Source organism: Prosopis cineraria, unplaced genomic scaffold (assembly GCF_029017545.1).
Source record: "Prosopis cineraria cultivar Desert tree isolate PC_DT_omini unplaced genomic scaffold, ASM2901754v1 PC3, whole genome shotgun sequence".
In the NCBI taxonomy this organism is placed as follows: domain Eukaryota; kingdom Viridiplantae; phylum Streptophyta; class Magnoliopsida; order Fabales; family Fabaceae; genus Prosopis; species Prosopis cineraria.
This window is the reverse complement of record NW_026555334.1, coordinates 42,069,770-42,092,258: the sequence shown is the minus strand read 5'-3', so window position 1 is coordinate 42,092,258 and position 22,489 is coordinate 42,069,770. Positions and strand designations below refer to the sequence as shown.

The window sequence follows — 22,489 nt, the reverse complement described above, 5'->3', positions numbered from 1 at the left end:
CTAGTTTCACTTATTTCTATTTATAGTGACATCATGCTATTAATAAAAGTTATAAATTTTTCTATATTAGTTATTTATTTTTCCTATGTCAAATGTCTTTATTTGAAGAGTGGGTTTATTTGTGTCACTTTCAATATTTTCAGAATCGGATCAGATATTAAACCGAAAAAATTAGCAGTTCACAGTTAGCGTGGTTCAATCGGGTTGGATCAATGGTCAAATCAGTGACGTAATAATTAAATTAAAAAAATTATATATGTATATAATAATTTAAATATAAGAAATACATATGAAATTGCTACTTAAATTAAAAAAACTAAATATTTTAAGTTTATTATGACTTAACAAGCCATATGATACAACATAATACCAAGTGATTAAAAAAATTAGTCATTTTTTTAAAAAATTTAATAAAAAATTTTAGCAGTCTAGTTTTTGAAAATCGAATCTGGTTCTTAGCTTAATTTCGATTTCCCGTTCGACCATCGGTTCAAAACGACCCAACCTGACTCAACCCTTAAAACGGTTTTCTCATATAAACTAAACCAAAATTCGGACTGGTCGACGGTCAGACTAGTCCGACTGTGAGGTCCGGTCTGGTTTTCAAAACACTGGTCACTTCTACCAAAAATTTAATTTCAATTTAGTCCAAGTAAGACCCACAAGGACTGACTTGATATTTCATAAATTTAGGAAAGTTGACTGTCAATGAGTATGGTTAAAAGGGCTATAGTGAAATTTTCTCTTATTATTATTATTCAATACATCATACACATCATTCGTCATTCCTCGATCACCTTCTACATCTCTTCTTTAATAATAATTAAAAAAAGGTGCATGCGGTACATTTAATTAAGGAAATGCAGCAAATCTAATTCCATCAAATAAGTCTACAGAATATGGTACTGACGCTGCCCAAGAGATATGAAGTGAGAACGAAATATCAGCTGGCGAAGCAGGGAAAGTAGTGCTAGACTGCCAGTAATTCACCGACTATACAAAACATCAGCAAGTAGAGCCACTGAATTGAACGTTTCATAGCTTTGTGATGAACTCGAATCATTCTGGACGTGCTTCGAGATGAACTATATTAAGCTATGCATACTGCGGACTTGTCGTTATTGAAGAGAAGCAAGCTCGGCCTGTGAATCTTGGTCGTTAACGTTGTCATTCCTAATAATCCTGAGTGGCATCTCGTGGTTGTGCTTTCCCTCGTACTTGGTGATAAATGATCTTGGCTCATCTATTGCTCTTTCTACATGTTTTCTCACCTTGCACTTCATGTTAGTACATCTGTAGTAACTTCTGCAACACATTTTTAATTTTTGAGTCATTTTTATAGGAACTGTGATATCTCTTGAGCCTAACCTGACACATGTCAAGTGAAGCGGCGTTTTGAACCCTCGTGTACACCAAAACTTTTAATTTGCATCACAAAAAGGCTATATGCTTAGCAATTTGAAACCTTTTTATCAAACCTGGGATATGGATTGCCTTTCACAACCTTCTGCCCATATTTTTTCCAGCGAAAGCCGTCTCCTACTATTTCAGAATCTGCAGAACTTGGTACCACCCTTACCGGCTCTTCACTATCCTCTGAAACCACTGTTCCGTATGATTGATTCTCATTTTTCCTGAAGCAACAGCAATTAAATACAGAATACAGTAATATATATATATATATATGAAAAATTAATCATAAAGATACCTTCTTTTACTGCTAAGCTCATCTTCCTCTACCTCAAACTCCTTGCTTCTTCCCTCACCACCATCAACCAACGGAGCTTTGTCTTCTTTCCTCTCTCCATTGTCACTGCTCCCTAAATTGTTGTATGTGTTACTGTCTTGACTCATTCCATCACCCACCAATTCAGATCCTAAAGCTGGGTTTCGCTTAAGAGGCTGAGGCTTTGAATGATTGTGCTCACCATTATATACTATCTCTGTAATCTGGCCATCAAGTGATCTTTCCACCTTCTTCTTGGCTGGACAATTAGGATTTGTGCATTTATAATAACTCCTCGGATACTCACTTCCTTTAACCTGCTTCTGCCCATATTTTCTCCAGTTGTATCCATCATATGAAGGTCGAGCGCCATGATTATGGAATGTTAAAGCTTTTGTGTCTTCCTCTATCATGTTCTGTGGTACCACCTTACAAGGTTCAGCTGCTTGTGGGCCATTACTATTTGGGTGCGAATAGGACCTGAACTTTTCTTGCAGTGGAGGTTGATGATAACTGGTGCTGCAATTTCTCTTCTCCAATAGAAACACAGGAAAAGCATCAATTTTTGAAATAATATCCGTATAAGGAAAGGAGAAATATATTATTCAATTATTTATATTATTCAATTATTTATAGTACTGACCATATTTGCCAAAAGAGAGACAGTGGTCTTTGATGCAAGTTTTGCCATTGGCTTGTAAATCTTGTCAGATTTCGCCCACTGTAATTGTGGGAGAAAAAAACAGGGATATTGGGAATGAATAAGCCATTAAAAGTAGAGATTATTATCAGCCATTATAAAGCGAAAGTTCACCTGAGAAGAATCAAACCCGGCAGGAGGAAGAGGGTGATACAGGGATGGCTTGAACCTCACAGTTTTGGGTCTAATGGCCGAATCTGGTGTTTGAGAAGATTGAACAGCGGAAGAAGATGCATTAATGGCACCTGCAACTGAGAGAGGTCTAAAGGTGGAGCAAGCAGGTCTTGAAGCAATTGGTTTTGCAATCACTACTACTCTTTCTGCTTCCTCAACTTCCATCTTCAATGGCTATGCTTTGCAAAGTTGTGATTCCTTTATGTAGGAGAAAGGAGCAAAACCATCATCTTCACAAACGAAATTAAGTCGTTGATACAATTAATTAAAATCATCAGAAAGGAAAGACAGCAAATAAAACAAATGTTATTAGGTGCCCCCCTCGAACTATTTTGCCAGTTATATGGATAGTAGAAGTGCACTAAAAAAATATTATAGATCATGATTATAATATTTGTAGATATGACATGACGGTATCATCCTTTTCACATGAGCTGAAATGGGGTGGGGGGACCGTAAAGAAATGAAAACTTTGGCTCTCTTCATCTACCCAAAAAGTACAGCATTGACAAAAAATCACCTTTAACCACTAGCTTTTTTTCTGTTTTTAAGGTATGTCTTCGTGTTACTAGGTTATCTACTTCCCATTGCGCATTCTACTTTCATTCATAGTAAAATTAGCTCATGTTTCTTCTTGTCTGTGCTCTTCCAAAATGACCAACCTATCCAAGAGGGTTTAATTGGTGTGAATGATACAGCACAGAAAATAGCAGTAGTCTGTTCCAGAAGGAAAAGATGAAGAGAAGGGAGATGCCTCTGTCAAATCAAGAAACAAGTAATGTTGCAAAAAACAGGCAAAAGGTCTAGTCTGCTGACAAATATCGATCAAAATGACCAGAATTATGAAGAACACAGAATGAACTGGTGAAAATAATACTAGCTAAAAGTGGGAGCTAACCAGACAGTCGAGAAGCAACAGCCAAAAAGTGGGATTTTAAGAGGAAACCTGAAGTTGAGTTTCTTGGGCTAACAGCATTCTCGACAGTGACCTTTGAGATTGGGATTTGGTAGAGGCGGAAAGGAAGGACACTCCTACTCTCGTTCAAAAAAATCTACAGTGCATGCAAACGCGCCCGTGTTTTATTTGGATGTTCTTCATCTTATCAGTAGTTTATTAATATTTAAGCGGGATTTCATTCCTTTTCTCATCGAATAAAAAATCACTTCCTTCCAGAAAGGGGCAAAAACCACTCGGACGACATTCTCGAACTCGTGATTGTTAGCTAGCTAATTGTACGGCCACCTAACTTTCAATTTGACAGTTTTAAGCGGCGCGTGTAATGCACATCCGGTTTTAAATAAGGGAAAATTAAACAATTCGCCGTCCGTGGAACCCACGACCACGTGGTTAAAAGCCACGCGCTCTACGACTGAGCAAGAACGGCAACACATTACTGTGATAATATATGATGTATAAACTAAAACTGGTACCATAAATTCAAGGGCAAGCTTAGGCTCTGAACTTTGAGGATTATTTCAAATTTGAATGAAACTGCAAGGGAAAACATTTATTTTAAAAAAAAATAGTGAGACCAGAGATTCTGGCAATGATCACATTATTAATTATAACAAGTTACCTTAATATTAGTACATACAATTTACCATTTTTTGAAATGAAAAAATTTAATCGAACCCTTGAATTGGGTGATATGCATGTTTATTTTACCACTGAATATATAATTCCATCTAAATTTGAGGGGATTTAGTTCATTTCAAATTTAAAAGCGTCTTAACTTATAGTTTTTATTTTATTTTTTTCTGCCAACATCTAAGTTACAGTGCAGTTTAGGGGTTAGGAATTTTCGGAGAAAGTATAAATAATATAGTAATCACAGAATATGACCTCTCACTTAAATTTAATGTTGAGAAAACCTCAATGGCAGAGCCGCCTCACTAATAACCATAGGTGTTTGAAAAATTCAATGTTAGCACCTCTTTCTTCTCATCACCAAAACACAAGATTCAAAGGATGTTTTACTATCGTGATAATATTATTTACTTTGTAATGTTGTTCACACTCGCGCAGTGGTATGTTTTGTTCCATTTTTTCTGTTATTAAATGTAATGGACCATGCAACCCCACACCACCTAAAGCAATTAATTACCATGTGGGCATGAATTACAGCGTTCAAAGGCCCGTCCAAACGAAATTGATTTGTTCTGTATGAATCTGCGTCCTTTTGGATATTAAATCGACAAAGTCTGAATCGGATCAGTGTGAAAATGACTCTACCCGAGAAGGAAGATAAATGCCCAGAATTAACATTAGGGTTTGAGGGGTTAGTTGATGTTTGGAATGTTAGTTGAGAAATGAGGTTGCAAGCCGACAAGGTTTCTGTTTTTAACAACATACGGCCTTCTATCACCAAACTGCTATATATGTTATGCTTATGACCGGTAGTTGTGTTGTCATGCATGTGAATAATGTCACTTCACTTCCCAGTGGATATGAATTCATTCCTGAATTTGAAGTTTGAGTTTTTCTTTGCATTATGTATATGTTATACATTCTCCTGTCCTTCAAAATTTTTGCAAAAAATATTATAATATATATATATATATTGTTTTCATCCATTATAATTAAATTCTTGGTCTGGCCTGCCTGAATTATTTCTTTCAATATTTTTAGCTATTTCTTTTCCTTTAATGGAGTTATCATGCGGCTGTAGAGGATAAATATAATGCTTGCCATTTCTGGTTCAGTCCAAACAAAATATGAAAACTAATATCTACCCATGATATAATCATATATTTGAGGGCAGGGGGGCGAATGCAAACTTGAATCCAATATATATATATATATATATATTTCAAAGAGAAATCATTAGATTATTTCAAGAACGAAGTTTAATAAGACTATCAATTCATTAAATTCTAACAAGGAAGACTAGCTTGTGTGCTTATGTATGTGCATGCATAAGCATGTGTGTATTAAAATGCTAAACACAACACATTTACTCTTTTTTGATATTTTTTATAAGTCTCTTCAAACTAACTTCTCAAAATTAAGGTGAGTGGGTTAGACTAATAAAAGTGTGTTAAAACTAAATTAATTTTCAATTTTGTCCTTAAAATAATTATGTAATTATCTTATAGATAATGATGATAGTTTCATTTTCTTTTTCAAGACCTGCGCTCTTTCCAATATCCCATGTAGGCATACTAATCTTTTTAAGCTTGAGAATAACTTCATGGAGTTGCTGGATGAAAATGCCATAAAATCATATGCCCCTTCGAATGAAACTCCAACAGGTAAGAACACGCTGTTTTTATGTTTTATTGAAATGATAGCATATCTCCCATCAAAATCTGCACAAATGGTTCAAATGAAAACAAAAATGGATCTATGTACAAGTAAGGACGATCAAATAATCTGCATTATAACAGGACCATAAAATAAAGAAAATTAAAACCACGTTAATAACTAGAATAGGAGAGCATATGATGATAAATTTTCACACTGTCATAGTCTAGGTTATTAAAAAAATTGCACAAAGGTAGAGCTAGCAAAGGCAGCCTTGGAAGGAGGTGTGAAAAATGTTTCAGCTGATAGAGGAGACTTCATCATTCAAGTCGGACAATGGTATTCCTTCTTCACGATCAAAAGAATCCTCAACTATCGATCCCATCAGTTCATCACCTAACTTGAATTCATAACCTGTTTCCACATAAGGAAAAAAAAATTCCAACAAAGATTAAAGAAGAGTGAATGTTTGGCATACGTGAGAGAGTGTGTGTGTGTGTTTGGGGGGTAAATCCCCAAAAAAGGAACAAAAGTAATTGGATATGAATATAAATGTTCTTGAAAACTAAGTGCTTGTTTGGGATTTCATTTAGTTGGTTTAAACTACGGATTGTAGGCTTAAAAGTTAGCTAGGGATAAAAAATATGTTTGGGTAAAAATAGTTGGTAAATGAACTTTTCTTTCTCAGCTATAGTTAAGTCAAAAGTTAGATTTTGAAGTTTTTATATTAATTATGTTGAAATTTAATTGTTAGCAATATTTAATGAAGTTTAAATTTAGTGAATAACCTATTTATCCTTCCCCATTTCCTTTTAAAATTTGATATTTTTATTTTTATTATTTATAAATTTAACATTTTTATTATTTATAACTTATATATATATATGTATTATCCTTTAAATAAATCTAATTAAGTTTTTTAGTATTTAACAATATTTTCTACATTAATACACTAATTATTATTTTAATTTTATAATTTTAATATTTTTTCTTAAATTTATCAAACTGCATACTTGTGTGTGTGTGAAAGAGAGACACACAACTCATGTCTTTTTTAATTGTTATATATTTAAACCTACCTTTTAATTATATTATCCAAATAAGTTTTAGTTTGTTAAATTGTATTTTTTTAAAAGAGTATCTAAATATAAATCACATTATAATAACTAAATTTTAACTCAACTTTAGTTTACAAATTGTAATTTATGCAAAACATATTTCTGCAAACATTAATCCAAACAAGCTCTGAGTCATCTTACTTTTCATTTTCTTTTAGGAATACCACAGAGAAGGGCATTTTTGGAACGTTATTTAACAATTGCAAAAAAAAAAAAAAACGGGGGCGAGGACCAAGCCAATGCTCTATAAGCGACTTAGAAAAAAAAAAAAAATCTGGAGGGATTAAATACTAAAGTAGGTGATGCCACCTAAATGCATGAGGTGGAATTTGACGAAAGGTTACAGGATTTCGTTTTTCTCGCAGGTATAACCGTGTAAGTGGCTTTTCCATTGATTAATGATGGTTTCAGTTTTTATCCCCAAAAAAGGATCAAAGTCAAGTGTTGAGAATGAGGGGGGCCATAATAGACATGTAAGATTTGACCCCTATATTTGAAAGAAAAGCTACAATACATTATTGAGCTTGTTTTCTTTAACTAGAGTATGCCGTGTGTGATGCACAGGGAAACATCAGCATGTTTTTTTATTTTAAAAGGATGTTACTGTTGTTTTTACTGTAGAACAAACGGTAACGAAAGATTGTATTTTACAAAAGAAAGATGTGATTTGAAAATGCTTTGACCTGTGCGTTGTCATTATGCAGGCATCGCCAAGCCGCCAAGCCGCCAGGCGCCAGCATTTTTGATTCAAAAAGGGAATGAAGGTGCGCCGATGCTGGGAAGTTACTTCAGCGGGTGACAGTATTATAGCTTAAAACGGGTGATCATGACACATTCTGTATCATTATTCTTTTCCCATTTACATGCGACTAACTGTGTCGAAGATTCGTCCCCACTCATAGATTTTGTATGCTATTGTTTCGCTTATACGGGAACTAGCATTTTCGTTCCCACTAGCTTTCGTCTCTTCTCAAATTACATTCGCAGTCAAACTCGTGACTTGGATGCTTGATAGTGACGAATGGGAACAACGGTGAAAATTGGAAACTATTTCAAGCAATGAGTTATGCTCTCGACGGAGAATATACTCCTTTTCGCAACATTGCACATATTCTATGGTGCAGACAAGCACACGAATGGAAACCCATAATTCGTTTTTTTTTTTTTTTAACGGCTTACACTTAGTCTCGGGGCAAATCTTGGCCCTTGGGAAAGCCTTTGCCAATTCAGGGAACAATTCGCTCTAATGTCATCAATTGTTATGTCCGAACAACTCAATGATTAAGCAGGTTGCATACGGTCACCTTCGTTAATTCAAAAATATTGAGGCGATAATACTTGTCCAATTGTAAACATAATTTCACCTGGATCCAAAATCAGAATACTAAACGCCGCTCCTTGAGTAATACTAAACAGATTTCAACTAGGCCTATGGAAACTGTCCTCCACACGAATATTTTCCATTTTCGAACTCTCTTGGTTCATCTTCAAAGGCTATGAAATTTCTTATTCTTTTTTTTTTAATGAGAAATTTCTTATTCTTGAAAGGCTGAAACAGGCAGTGTAAGGATAGAAAGAGTAACAGATGAATGGAAGACAGGCATTTGATTGTTCCAGTATAATATCAAACAAGGACTAGCAAACGTGCAGTCGCCAAATGAGTTTTCCGAGCGTCCAAATAGCACAACAACAACTTCTATAAAATCAATGACACCATAGATTGATTTAAAGGTGTATCGAATGAACAAGTTGGAAAAGCTAGAGTCCATTTTACATTGACACAATACAGACGCAGACAAACAATTCTCACATTCTGCTTGAAGAATCCTACTACACTCATGATTATGTCATTCGCACAAGTGCTCTGAATCAGCTATCAGTTGCCCCATCTGTCTCACTTGTACTTTTGTTGGAGGCCTGTCGAACAAATTGTCCACGAAAGCGAGGTCGTTGTTCAGCTAGTTTCTTTCTGCTTTGATATCGAACCTAAATTGCAAACCAGAGAAAGTTAGCGTACAGTAATCAAAGAAGTGTGGCGTGATAGACACCTTCGTGACAGGAGCACATAGGCTCCAATTCAACAGGGCAGCCCATATCAATATATTTCTAGTAGAAATAGTAACCACATGATAATTGATAAAGCCCTAGCTCAACTCAGCAACTTTTTGAAATTCCAGCAGAACACATCTCCAAGTACAAAAAAAGTCACACAAAAGAACATACCATTAGTTAGAATTTACACGGTTTAGCCAATTTGAAAAAACTACAAGCTAATTTTAATCAATCACAAATTCTCCAACAGAATCCCCAATTATGTTATTGCATTCATGGTGCTCCAACCATATCTGTTGGCTTCCACGCTCCTTCAACTTGATTAACCCTTATTAGCATTTTCACATATCAAATTTATGGGGATTAAGGTCATATTGGAGCCTAAACACCACATTGAGCAGTATGGGATGCTTGATAAGTATTTTTGTCTTTAGGAGTAGGGTTTTCATCCCATTTGAATAACCCATTAATTGGTATTGAAGCTAGATGTTGATGGTTTCAAAAAGGCTACCTATGAAAAGTTTTGATTAGCAAAGTCTTTTAACTGACAAGAAGTCAAGTGAAGTTTTACTGTAGAGAAAACCACTGAGACATCAGCTCCCCAAAGGAGGCAAATTGATGGAGAATCAATTAGCAAACAGTGCCTAAATTGCCACCTTAAGTAGGATGGAATTCTTAATGGAATATTTAAGCAGGCCTTAGTAGTTAGCTTTTGAAGGAAGGTTTCCCATCCCATTTAAGTGCCCATCATGAAAACACAGTGGTAATGATCATGAATAGGGTCACAATGCCCACTGAAATATAATCCCGATAACAACCTCCAGTGGCATCATAGCAGTGCTTTTTTTTTTTTAACTGATTGACAAGTTTGACAGATAAAAAATTCAGGGAGAAACTTCTTGAGAGCCAAAACAAAAGGACAGAACATGCAAAAAAATACAAAAAAAAAAAATCCATGAAACGATGATAATGAAAGGTAAGAGTAACACCATATTGCCGGAAAAGGTCATAAGCACTTGATGATATCCAGGAATAAAAACTCAACGTTAGTTACCTTTTTCCGGAAGCACCTCTCTTTCCTCTTCTGGCGAAATTTAGTTAAGGCTGCTTCTCTTTGAGAAGTCTTCTGATCTATTCTGTTAGCACTCCCACTCCCACTAGCAACACCACCTCGACAATTCCCAGCAATTCCAATGCTATTTTCTATGTTTATGTTTATCCCTCCAGCATTGACTGCGGTGCTGCTCCCATTTTGTCCGTTGCTTGCATTGTTGCTTCCCGACACACTTCTATTGATGCTATAATTTCCAACATTACCTTCAACCATTTCAACTACATCTGATGACCCACAATGTGGAGCTGTGGCAGCAATTTTCTTTGATGAGGCATCATCATGGTCCGGAGGTAGCTGGTGCTGCATGTTATTAACGATGCACCTATGGTTTTTGTATATGCCATGGAAGTCCTGTGTTGGAGAGTCCTTGTGTATACCTCCTCTAGGTGGTTCTAGCATAGTTGAGGCTGTCGTATCTTCAGTATTATGTACTGCAACTTGTTGAGAGGCACACATAAAGTTGTTTTTTATAGGCTCGAAGGCAGAAGATTGATACAAACATTTAGTTGGTGAAGCCACTGTTGTCTTGCTCATAACAGCAGATTTAGTGAAGGCATTATCAGTCGTGGAGCCCATGTCAATGTTATTACTGGCACCATTCGAGTTCTGGTTAGGAGGATTTCCACTAGAATGAGACTGGATGTCACGTGATGAATCTTTCTTTGTAACTTCTAAGCTATTATTATGGGGAGAATTGCTTCCAGCACAACCACCAGGAGATTTCTTTGCATTAGAAGCCGCATTGTACCTGTAGCAGAAGACTTCTTAAAACATCCTGCCATCAACCTTAAAATTAGTTCAGAATAACACAAAAGAATAAAATAGAGCCATCATACCTTGAAAAGGCTGAAAGGTCTGAACGTCTTAAAACATTCCGCTCATCCTGAATTGTAATACCAGCATCTTTAACTCCTCTAAGTCTCTTTAAACTGAGCTCAAGTGACGGCAATTCTCCATCATCATTGATAGCTTTGCTTTCAGTATCCGAGGGCTTGGTCCTTCTATTTGAGACTTCAAATTCTCCACCATGAATGCGCAAATTGTGCGTACTAGTAACAGCATCAGATTGAAATGGACCTTTGCATCTCAACTTGCTAGAAGGATCTTCACAGTGAAGTTCCAGCTGTCCTCTATTAAGTTGCCCATTGAATTTAGAGGAGCCTATATCAAGTGGGTTGCTATGCTTTTCGCCCAAAGTATTGGCCATGACCTCATTTCTATAGTCAAGAATCAAGCCGAGATCCCTACTGGAGTCCACTTTCAGCTCTATGAGTAGCCCCAGAAAAGAATGAAAAACAACAGAACAATTGGAAAAAGATATTTAAAAAACAATCTCAGACACAACTACATATATGCAAATGCACAAATCTCTACATGAATGCATAAATGAATGGTAAATAGTCATTATACAGCCAGCAAATTTAGCACAAAAAGAAACAAGGTAAGGAAACAGAACATGACATCAACAACATACAAACCCACAAGCCACTTAAATACCTGTAAATTTTTTTTAATACAATACCTGTAAATTTGATGTCCATGAATAAGCTTAGTGAAATTGAAAAACAATTATATTTTAGTTCTCATAGTGTTGCTGAATTTTTAGTACAAGTGAAATCGTCAGTAAATCGAGGCATAAGCAAAGCATTCCTCAGTAAGAACTTTAATAGATTAAGGTATGAACTTTACATTGTCAAGTCCGGATTCAATAAACCAAGAAAAAAAAATAGCACATTTGAAATAAAGTTTTGAAATTCAGCTATCTGTTGTGAGAAAAAGTGGGTGTCGCATCTATTGAGAGAAAAATGATAAAAATCATTTGAAATGATTTGGACATATACAAAGAAGGCCATGAGAAGCACCGATAAGGTAAGTAGAATGGATAATCTTGAGCCTAGTAGAAAGGGTAGAGAAAGACCAAAGAAAACGCTTATAAAAATTGTTGAATAAGACCTCTTAGTTAATAATATTCCTAAAAGCTTGGTTGACAATAGAGCACAATAGTATTGTGCAATCTATATAGCCAATCCCATCTGACGGGATAAGGCTGCTTGTTGTTGAAGAATTAATTTACTAAATGCTAGGGCAACCTAAATGAGGCTCGTTGGGGAGAAAATCAAAGCAAAGGACCACAATGAAAACAAGGTAGGGAATTTCCCCAAATGTGAAGGTAGAACTTGGCTTGTGAATATTCTAGTATTCAGCTTCCACCAAACATATCTAATTATCAAAACATCACTACATAAACATCACCAATCAGCAAACCAAAATTACACAAAACATTCACTGACATACATGGCTCTTTTTTGGAAAGAGCAGGGAGGGGAAGAGTTAATGCAGCCATAAGTACATTTTACTCTTACCAAGCTGATCCTTCTGATCTGGACACTCCTTTATGGCTACAGAAAACATCTTGTTTCCACTATTTCAGCATTTGAGAGAACTTCTTGAGCACAGGTGCTATCAGGGCACTCAGCTATATGATCCCACTGGGATGGTTTGGGACTGTCAACTTCTACAGCTTGTTTGGTCCATGAGCTCTGTAAAAAGAAATAAAGGACGAGATTTACATGTGCCTTTTTCCAAGCTAAATATCTACAAGACTGGATCTACAGGGTTAGGTTCGTTTGATGTAAAATGTGTGGAAACAAACACAATGAATAGTAAAAATATCATAGAAAGGTTATATTGTACGTTAAATTTTACAAGGATGAAGGAATAAATAGCAAGTTAACTTTTATTTTAATTTTTAATTCAATTTTTTTATGCATTTATACTCATGAATAGTAAAAACAGTATACATTCTTAAGATATAATGTATTTAAGTAAGTGAAAAAAAGTGAATATTTAAAATTACTAAATAACATTGATTATATGCATAACCAAACATAGGCATCTCAGATCTCTAAAATGTAGCATACAGGTTTCATGACTATCATGGCATCTTCTCCCATGGCATCTCATACTCATACCATAACAGTTGAGATATGAATACCAAATGCCTTCTTGATCACAAAATAACGATTTTAAGGATAAGATGATTAATGGAAGTCAGTCATCTGGCATTTGGTCCCCTAAAAAGTGCAAGTAAAAATATACCAAAGAGAAAGTCAAGGGAATTAGTTCTTATAAATTAATATACTGTTACCTAGTTGCCGTAATCTATGTTTATGTGGTTTTTCAGCAATGACTCGTCAGTCAGCCATTTACTTTCTTAAGTAAGCTGAGTTTTGGAGCACGTTTTTCAGTCTTTTCGAGCAGCTTAGGCGAGTAACAGAGAAATAACAGGTCAAGACCATAATAGTTTTAAAAACATAGGATGACAAAGTAACCTTTAAGCCATAGGTGGATTGAATGTAATTTACCCACAATTATAAACAAAATACTATAAAGCAGAAACATAAGTTTATACAACACTTTATATGAGGTTTCCCCATCTATCTAGGAGGAAAAGAGAAATAGAGACATTGCTTAAGCTGGTCTCAATACTCACTGGTTTTCATGATTGTCTTAGTGGTACGGCAGTGCAAAACAGATAACAAAGAAGACTGATTACATCATAGTGAGAATGTTCGTAACATCCCAAAAATTTGACTCAGGTTAATTAGGCTAAATGTGGTTGACTCAGTAAATTAATGTGGTGTATAATCAGAAGGGTCTAATAAAGGTATTAGGCTGTGGTTTCAAACAAAGATTTGGGCCCAAAGCAAAGCCGGGTCACTCAGACCTCAAAAAGGGAGAAAAATTAGTGGAGTTTTGGTCTATACCACATGTTGCAGCGCACAAGCGACAACTCACTAAGGAAGGGCCTCTCTGTGCCATGCATGGTCAAAATTCTGAACAAGTGGAGCTATATCAGTTTGAAAATTAGAAGAAAACAGGAGAAGACAAGGAGCACAAACCAAGCTTTGCTAGGGCTCAAGATTTTGGACCTTTGTGGACATTTTGGAGTTTCCAAACATTAAGATTAAGTCTTTTATGTCAATTCTCTTCATCCTCTTCCATTTCTCTTGAAGTTTTGAGCTAGGGTTTGCTTGGGATGATGATTTTCGATACATAATGGTTGAGCTTCAATTCATTGACTTAAATAGAGTTAATGAAAATTGTTTGGGTTATTTAAACATAGTATTTATGGCTTTGTGGGTTTTGGTGGTTTGACGGTAATTAACATCCAAAAATTCCACTTATTGTGGTTGTTGGAGGTGTTTGATACTCATTAATGATAGTTTGGTGGTTCATTGGAACTAATGTGAGCTAAAAGAAGCTAACAAACTCGATGGGTAAGCTTGTATGTGAGGAATTGAAGTTTTAAGAGTTTTGGGAGTGTTAAGTTAGATGTTGGGAATTATCCTAATGATGATATTAATGATTGTTGATGTGACTAATTGTAAATTAATTGCAAACTGACACAATTCAAACTTTGGATAAGCTCTGAAAAATATTTTATTAACAAGTAAACCTTTAACATCTTAAAGGTTTGAAGTGACTGGGAGAAATCTTGTTTGTACTTTTGTTTGTTGATTGATTATGTTGTCAATGAACCCAATTAAGATATATGAAATTGTGTAATGCAAGTGTAACTATGTTAGAAAACCACATGATGAACATAAAATTGTGAGTCATTAGATGAACCATTTGTATGAATTGAATATGCATTATGGAATAGCATGATGTGCTAAATTTGAATAATATAACATAATGATGATTTAGTGAACTATGTGAAGAAACACATGTGATTATGAGAAAAGGGTAAATGTGATATCTTGAAAGTTAAATGTTAACTAGCAAAATGAAACTTACACATGCTATGTGATAAAAAAAATTTGTGGCATGTAAAAGTATGATTAGTGGGATACGCATTATGTTATGTGTAAACATGCATTGCATTAAATGATCATATGAGGCATGAATTCACCCTAGGGAGAGGAGTAATGATTTGAAATTCATATGGTATGGCCACCATTCAAAATTCGATAGCTTGCCTATATTTATTATACTGTCTCACTTGTTCCTTAATGGACTGTCTTAGTAGTTTAGAGAAGAAGTCGAACCTAACTAGTCTTCATCAATTCATAAAGAGGGTAACTTAAAAGTACAACATCTCATGGTTATTAGTTTTGAGGGAAACCATGACTCACAAATTAGTGTAGTACCTTTGATCGGGCAACTCCTCATAAGTAAAAGGCTTGGATAGACAATCCCACTAAATAGCCAACAATTTCATGTCGAAGGTATTAAAAAAGTATGAGAATAACATTGATCATATATATCACATTATGGCCACATGACTGTTATTTTTGTGGCCTTGCAAATTGTATAAAAAAGGCGTATGGTTGTTAGTATTGTGACCCTTGCATATTACAATGTTTATGTCACATGCTTGTTAATTTTGTCACTAAATGGACTATGTTATGAGTATATGATTATGCGTTAGTGACAATGTCACTTGCACCATTATAATTAATTGACATACATTTGTATAGATTAGATTCACCTTAGTTACTGAGTGGTTGTGCGCTCCTTTCCCTTAATATTTTCAGGAGCTAGCTCAAGTCAGGCTCAAGGAAAAGCACCGGAGGCTTAAGATCTACAAAATCCTAATTATAGGCCACTTGTAAATTTAATCATATGTCTTTCACTTGATAATTTGTCAACTAAGATATCATATTATTTTGACATACTTGTACTATTAGTTGATTTGATTTTAAGGTGTATTTTAGGCCTTGAATTGTACGAGTCATGTTTGCAAAATCTTAATAGGGCCAAAATACTAGTGCAAATAAGAAAATGCGTAAATGCATGGATGTGATGACTTATATGTTGAATTATGAGAATTAGTCTCCCCCTGCTATTTTTGTATTCAAGGGGATGAGAGTTGAAATTGTGCTGCATGCACTACTGGAATGTCGTAGTGTAATCGAAATGGGTGTTGTCATTTGACAGCAATTGTGTTGTTAAAATCTGTACAATATGCCACAGTGCATGGCAGAGCAATGACGTACCATGACGCGTTGATGGCATGCGACAACACACCTCTATGTATTGTGGTAAAATGCTGATTTTCCAACTTAAATGCAAATGCCTTGATATAATTTGTTATCCCATTCTTCCGTATATATTTTACTCTAATTTTTTGTTTATGAAAGTATATTTAAGTGGTTTAAAAGTTAAAAAAAACTTGCGATCCCATTTATGTGATTTTACAAACTTGATAATCCCCTTAAAGTAATCCCATGATTGCCTTAATTGTTGGAGTTATGTGTGAATTAATAAGGACAACCTTACAATGTTACAATATGCATATACTCTCACCTTGATCCTTGCATACCCAATTTAATTTTACACACAAATGGAAACCAGCAAATGCCACATGGTAATGACTAACTCTATATAGGTAACTTTTAAAACTCAAGCAACTGACTTATCCAACTGGAAGAAAGAAAAGAGAGAGACATCCATGAAACTCAAGTTAAATCTTAAGGCGTACTCAATGAATGAAGAAACAGTCATACCTGAGTACCACTACCATTGTCACTTCCATCCACGTTATTTAGACCCACACTACCATTGTCTTCTTCATCGTTGCTGCCACTATTGTTATCAAACTTCTCAAGACTCTTTGATTTAAAGGATTTCTGAGTTTGTGTGCCACTTTCACTTCCACTGCCACTTGACTGGGAAGAAAAATCAACAAAAAATTCAGATTTATTATAAACAGTAGGAAAGCTTGCATTATATCAAAGCAAAAGAGTTAAATTTTGAGCCGAAACTTATCATTGAAACAAAAAAAATTTGGTGGTTCTAAGATGGAAAAAAAATTGAAACTTTCTTACCCATTCATTGAATCAGCAATGGAAATGGCCAGCAAATTTTACAGTTTTAAATGCATAAAATGTAATCAGCAGCTTTTAAAATAGGAAGTATGATATCAAAAAGAAAATAAAGTCCACTCACACTATGACATCTTCTCCACACATGCTGCCACAAGTTTTTAAGCTCATTCTTCCGTATAGGTTTCACTAGAAAGTCAACAGCACCCTTTGACAAACACTTAAAGACTAAACCCATAGAGTCATGAGATGACATCACTGCAGACCAATGTCATTAGAAGCCATAGAAAAGTATAGCTTTTTTAACAGCTTATCACGAGAACAAAATTACAAAAATCGAAACATTTAAAACAATATGGAAACTCAAAAAACTTACTAATTACGGGAATGTTTTTCCGTGTTTTGTGGCCCATAATTTTAGACAGAAGGCCAATGCCTGATAAGCAAGGCATTGCCACCTCAGTCAAGACAAGATCTATTTGACTGGTCAGATCCTCCAAGATCTTCCATGCTTGCAATCCGTTTGCTGCTTCAATAACTAGAAGATACAAATTTAACTATGATCATTTTCATGTTACACAATATCATAGTTCTTATGTACCTATCCTATGCACGTACATGTTACGGAGTTCACACAAGCAATTAGTTTAATGCTATACACAGAATAAATGCTGACACAGTTGAATCTCTTTTAACAATAACAAAAAATTACTCTTGAGCTGCAAATAAAAAATGATCTCAATTCTGTTCATCATATTTTTCAATCGCAACTTTAAAAGTTTACTCATTCATAAATATCAGAACCCATAAATACATCTTAAGCAGCCAGCCACAGGAAATATTGAATAACAAAAACTGGTATACTTCAATCATATATGTCGCAGAGAAAGACAAGATACTTATCAATCACCCTTTTCTTGCTGGAAGACCAGTAAATTCTATATGCAATGAATTGCAAAGATCTAAATATTAATATTTTCAACAACAAAGCCTTGCAATCATATAAGCTCCACCATTGACCAGTCAATAGATTTCTAACTAAGACATAGATGAGGTAAATAAAATACAAGGGTGCATTTGGTTTTTGAAAACAGTAATTAGTTTTCATCCCATTTATCTATTTCCTATATTCCATTTCATTTGCAACTTCTTAAACATTCAAACAATAGGAATACAAGTTAAAATTCAATTAATCTTTAGTTTCAAATCGAATTGACCCACATGGGCATAATTTTTTTCTTGCTTTTCTTTCTTTTCCGTTTAACTGCAAGTAAATGACAAAGGTTCATACGGTTGGAGAATAATAGGCGTGGTTGCTTTCTTTCTAAATTATTAAAATGTTACTTGTCAAAAAGTGGAAACACACTGAAAACTGTAGGAGAAAATATTATCTAAAAAGCATTGCCTAAAACACACTGAAAGCTTGTGTTTTAGACAATGCTTTTTAGATAATACAGTCTACCAATTACAAATTTTTTTTTTATTGCTCATAGGTATCCTCCTATTGAAAACGGTCCTGTTCGAGACAAGTTCGAGCACTAAATATAGGCACTTCTCTCAATAGGGATTTAAATATTGGTTTGCCACGTTGTGAAGAATTGGCCCCTTTTACTAGACCCAACACTTATTGGTTACCAATAAAAATGAGACCAAGAAACAAGCAAACCAAACAAATCGTCATATTCTAAAACTTAAGCCATATATCCTAGAGTGACAAACTAACACAAGCCTCATGAACCTTAGAAAGAGTCCCACCTAAATTCCCCCGCCCCAAAAAAGGCAACCTTCCCCCTGTGGAGACACTTCAATTTTCTAACTTATTAAACAAGAATTAGAATTCTCAATATTACTGCTCTTCCAATCTCTATGCCAGTTAAAAAGCCCTGAAAATAACATATGCAATCATTCATTATTATACAATAAATTTCTCTTCCTCACAAACATAACTAGCCATTATGAAATTTGTCTCAAATATCCGTGCTTAAGGATGCACTGAACCTCCTTAGGAGTTCATAGACCTCTCTGAAGATCACTCTTCAAAGGATATGCTTGTTCACTGGATTTTCTCATTCCCAATTCAACCAGAGCACTATCTTCTGGATCACAAAATCAGCCCAGCTTGCATTAGGAGTAGAAATGAATTTATCAAGCTGATAAGAGACCAAGTCAGCCTAGTCAGCCACTAATCACCTACCAGAGATGAAAATGAAGGGAAATAGTTGAAACTCCCTATAATTTTATTTTCCTAGCCCTTAACACAAGCATAACTAACTATTTGATAATACCCAGAGGATATCCTTTTTTCCTGTCTGATTCAAAAGGATGCTCAGAGAAGTCAGATGAGTTGCACGTGGAAAATATGTCCAGCTATACAGAAAACAAATTAACCCACCAATACAGGTCTAAGAGTAAACCATGATGAGTCAATCATGGGGTCAAGCCTAATGTAATTAATAATTATGCATCTTTATTACCTAGCCCCACCAGAAAATGAAAGACTATTTCAATTTTGAACTTACACTGCGAGATATCTGTTTATAATCTAGATGGGGAAAAATCTGAACGCTTTATACAATAAGAAAATATATTGCAAACGTAATGAATTAAATTGTGTCCAGTCTTAAGGCCTAATCAAATATGTAAAACATCTAATAACTGACAAATAAGTAACAAACCTTCATAACTACAATTGCGTAGCAGTGCTGCGACAACATGTCGAGTAGAGTCATCAATCTCCACAAGCAAGACCTTGAGGGATCTGAGATGTAGGAATCTCTCCCAAATTGCCCCTTGAGGCTGTTGTTGTGGCATGTGCTGAATTCCTGGGGCTTCCACAATCCCATCTTGTCCCACTTTAACTTCTTCAGCTTTTCCATTACTTTTTAACTCATCATCCTCACGAAAACTATGTTCGTCACCAGCAACTCCCTCTTTGGTCGTTTTTTCACCATCTCGTAGACGCTGAGCCAATTCATGAAATTCTTTATCATCACCATCAATGCTCATGAGGGCGTCCCTTGTCATTCAGATGATAGAAAACTGATATTTAGGAATATCCAAGATCACAATGGTTATAACCTGCCCTCATTCACTGGAAACATCACACCATACATCTTTCAGAACCCCAATCTAGACAATAAAACTCAGCCCAAGGCAGCCATAAATCACTGGATATGCGGTCAAAAAATAACCAGACCTATACAAGTAAGAATGTCATAAGTTCCGCTTTATTTTTCACAATGAACACCATAAAATATCCTTAGGCAACAGTTCTCTCAAACAAAAGTTACAAAACCCTTTAGGCTTCCCTCACCATGTATGAGCAGACAATAGAATTACTAAACCACCCTAAGCACGTATCTCTTTGTCAGCTGAGATGCAAGGATCCCCTCGTCATATCCTCCACTTCAAAATCAAATAAATGTGATTACATACATACCCCAAAACCAACAGAAAAACAGCTAGAAAGTAAGGAAAAAGATTAAGAGACAAAAATAAAACTGAAGTATAGATCTTGAGTTGATAATAACTCTGAACTCCTCCTTGTTGTAATTTACTGAAGCATCGGAATCAAAGTCCTAAAAAACAGGATAGTATCTTCCAAACCCTAAGTAGGTTGAAGAGCACTCGAGGTTCAAATTCCCCAATCGATTACTTATGTGACCGACCTCTACTGAAAATATAAATCCATTGTGAATACAGAGGAGATTCACAACAGTAAACACAGAAGAAGTCTTTCATACCCAGAAACGACGTTGTGGGATGCATCATATCTTATGCTAAATCGTTGGCACACAAAAATATGGGACTTGGAAAGCAATCATACATCTATTACAAAGACCCCAAAAAGAAAAGGCAGAAAATAAGAGCGGATTACAACCTCAGAAGCTTCATTAATCTCCATTTCCGAGCTCGATCCAGAAGGAAATCATTATAAATCAGCGGAACTACATAATAATGATTATTACGATTAAACAATATCCATCAAATCAAATGTTGACCCAAAAAATATTTTCATAAAAAATATTCAGCTTAATGTTGTGAGTAAAAAGAGATTGACCGATCTCAGGACTGCAGTAAGGAAGAAGATAATGCGATGGGTGTTCAGTGAAGAAGATATTGGGCTCGTCCAACGCTGCTGGCGTGGAAGAAATGGAGGTGTGGAACGTTCAAGAAGTGCCATGTAGGAATGAGATATTTCCAGGTTGTAATATATTTGGCGACGTGGCCAGAGTGATGTGGACAAAATCTAAAGCCGGGAGCTCCCAAGCGGTCACCGCATCTTTGGAGATCTGGATCGGAACACGTGGCACCATATGGGCTGGAAACTAAGCTCAGCGTTCAATGACAATGATGGCCCTAGTGATGAAATGGCCGAATTGTCCGCGGGTTGATTTTATTAATGTTTTCCGTGAAAAATATCTTAGACGAGCGATTCTGTGTTACGCGGTACAGCCACCCCTTCAAGTCATGATCATATCGTCCTCTCATTCCGCGTCACTTAGCTAAATGTTATTTCCTCTTCGATCTCAAAATGTAATACCTTTTTAAACAAAATCATACATTTCTTTATCTATTTATATAATAAAAAAATTATTTAATTCATAAGTTATTTTATTAAATTTTTATCATAAATTTTTTTATTTACCTTTTATTAAATGTTAGAAAATATATATATATATATATATATTAAAGTGTGTGTATTTTTAGGAGCGAAGTTGATTAATTATTAAATTTCTGAATAAATTTGATAAGTTTTAATGTTTTTTTATTCTTGTAAAATATTTTAGAAATAATTTATAAATAAGATTATAAAAGTATATCAATAAAAGTTTATTAAATATATTTTATAATTTTTTATGAAAATAAAAATATAAATTTTAAAAAATATCTTTTATTTAATATTTCAGTTAAAAAAATTAAAGAAAGAGGATATAATAAAAATTATTGTTAATAACAGTTTAATCAAAGTGTTTATATTTTGTGATATCAAACTTCCTAAAAATATTTTATAATTTTGAGAGTACCATACATTCAATATTAAAAAAAAAACTCACTCGATATTAGCATTGTCGAAATTGGCTAATGAAATTAATATTAGCCTATAGCCACTGTCTAAATACAATTAAAATATTATAAATATTATATTGTGGATGTCCATAACTCATAGCCCTTAGAATTTCTTTGTCCTTGATGTCCTCATGAATGACAAAGAGGAAATTTCTTAGTCTTAATAACTTATAACTTTCAAAAATTATATAATGCAATATTATATGTCTCATTATAACTTTGTAACATAAGGATAGAACTTGAATGGTTAGAGGTTATAAATAGAGATCATGTCCAGAGTATATGTGCATTAATAAATAAGAATTCTCCTCTATTATTTTCTCTCAATTTATTGTATTATCTTGTCATTCTCTACTCTTTATATTAACTATATTTTACAAAACGTTATCAGCATGAATTGATTTTGAAAACAAGATATGATTTTTTAGTTAGATTAATGTGTTCTTATATTATATATATGT

General features: G+C 34.7%; 2 protein-coding genes across 2 annotated transcripts; both read right to left on the bottom strand.

The window, feature by feature from the left end:
• Positions 1-730: 730 nt before the first annotated feature.
• Positions 731-3,491, bottom strand: LOC129305131 (WRKY transcription factor 44-like). Its single transcript, XM_054945079.1, has 6 exons — positions 3,121-3,491; positions 2,541-2,830; positions 2,370-2,447; positions 1,709-2,256; positions 1,479-1,634; positions 731-1,305 (listed from the first exon to the last, which is right to left on the bottom strand). Exons 2-6 carry the CDS (start codon positions 2,763-2,765, stop codon positions 1,119-1,121), a joined length of 1,194 nt encoding a protein of 397 aa, XP_054801054.1. The 5' UTR covers positions 2,766-2,830; positions 3,121-3,491; the 3' UTR covers positions 731-1,118.
• A 5,057-nt stretch (positions 3,492-8,548) lies between these two features.
• Positions 8,549-21,054, bottom strand: LOC129304838 (two-component response regulator-like APRR7). The gene is given in 11 exon segments (XM_054944658.1): positions 8,549-8,948; positions 10,069-10,876; positions 10,965-11,375; positions 12,479-12,554; positions 12,557-12,668; positions 16,641-16,802; positions 17,083-17,216; positions 17,335-17,496; positions 19,634-20,154; positions 20,272-20,363; positions 20,839-21,054. Coding segments are annotated over 9 exon segments (2,331 nt in total). The 5' UTR covers positions 19,983-20,154; positions 20,272-20,363; positions 20,839-21,054; the 3' UTR covers positions 8,549-8,831.
• Between the last annotated feature and the right edge of the window lie 1,435 nt (positions 21,055-22,489).

What these genes read in the sequence shown, in the direction of transcription:
- LOC129305131 (XM_054945079.1), bottom strand. Translation starts at nt 2,765, where the DNA reads ATGGAAGTTGAGGAAGCAGAAAGAGTAGTAGTGATTGCAAAACCAATT. An exon ending in GAGCTTAGCAGTAAAAGAAG is followed by an intron (nt 1,635 to 1,708) that starts GTATCTTTATGA and finishes CTGTTGCTTCAG; the next exon opens with GAAAAATGAGAATCAATCAT. An exon ending in AAAGGCAATCCATATCCCAG is followed by an intron (nt 1,306 to 1,478) that starts GTTTGATAAAAA and finishes AATGTGTTGCAG; the next exon opens with AAGTTACTACAGATGTACTA.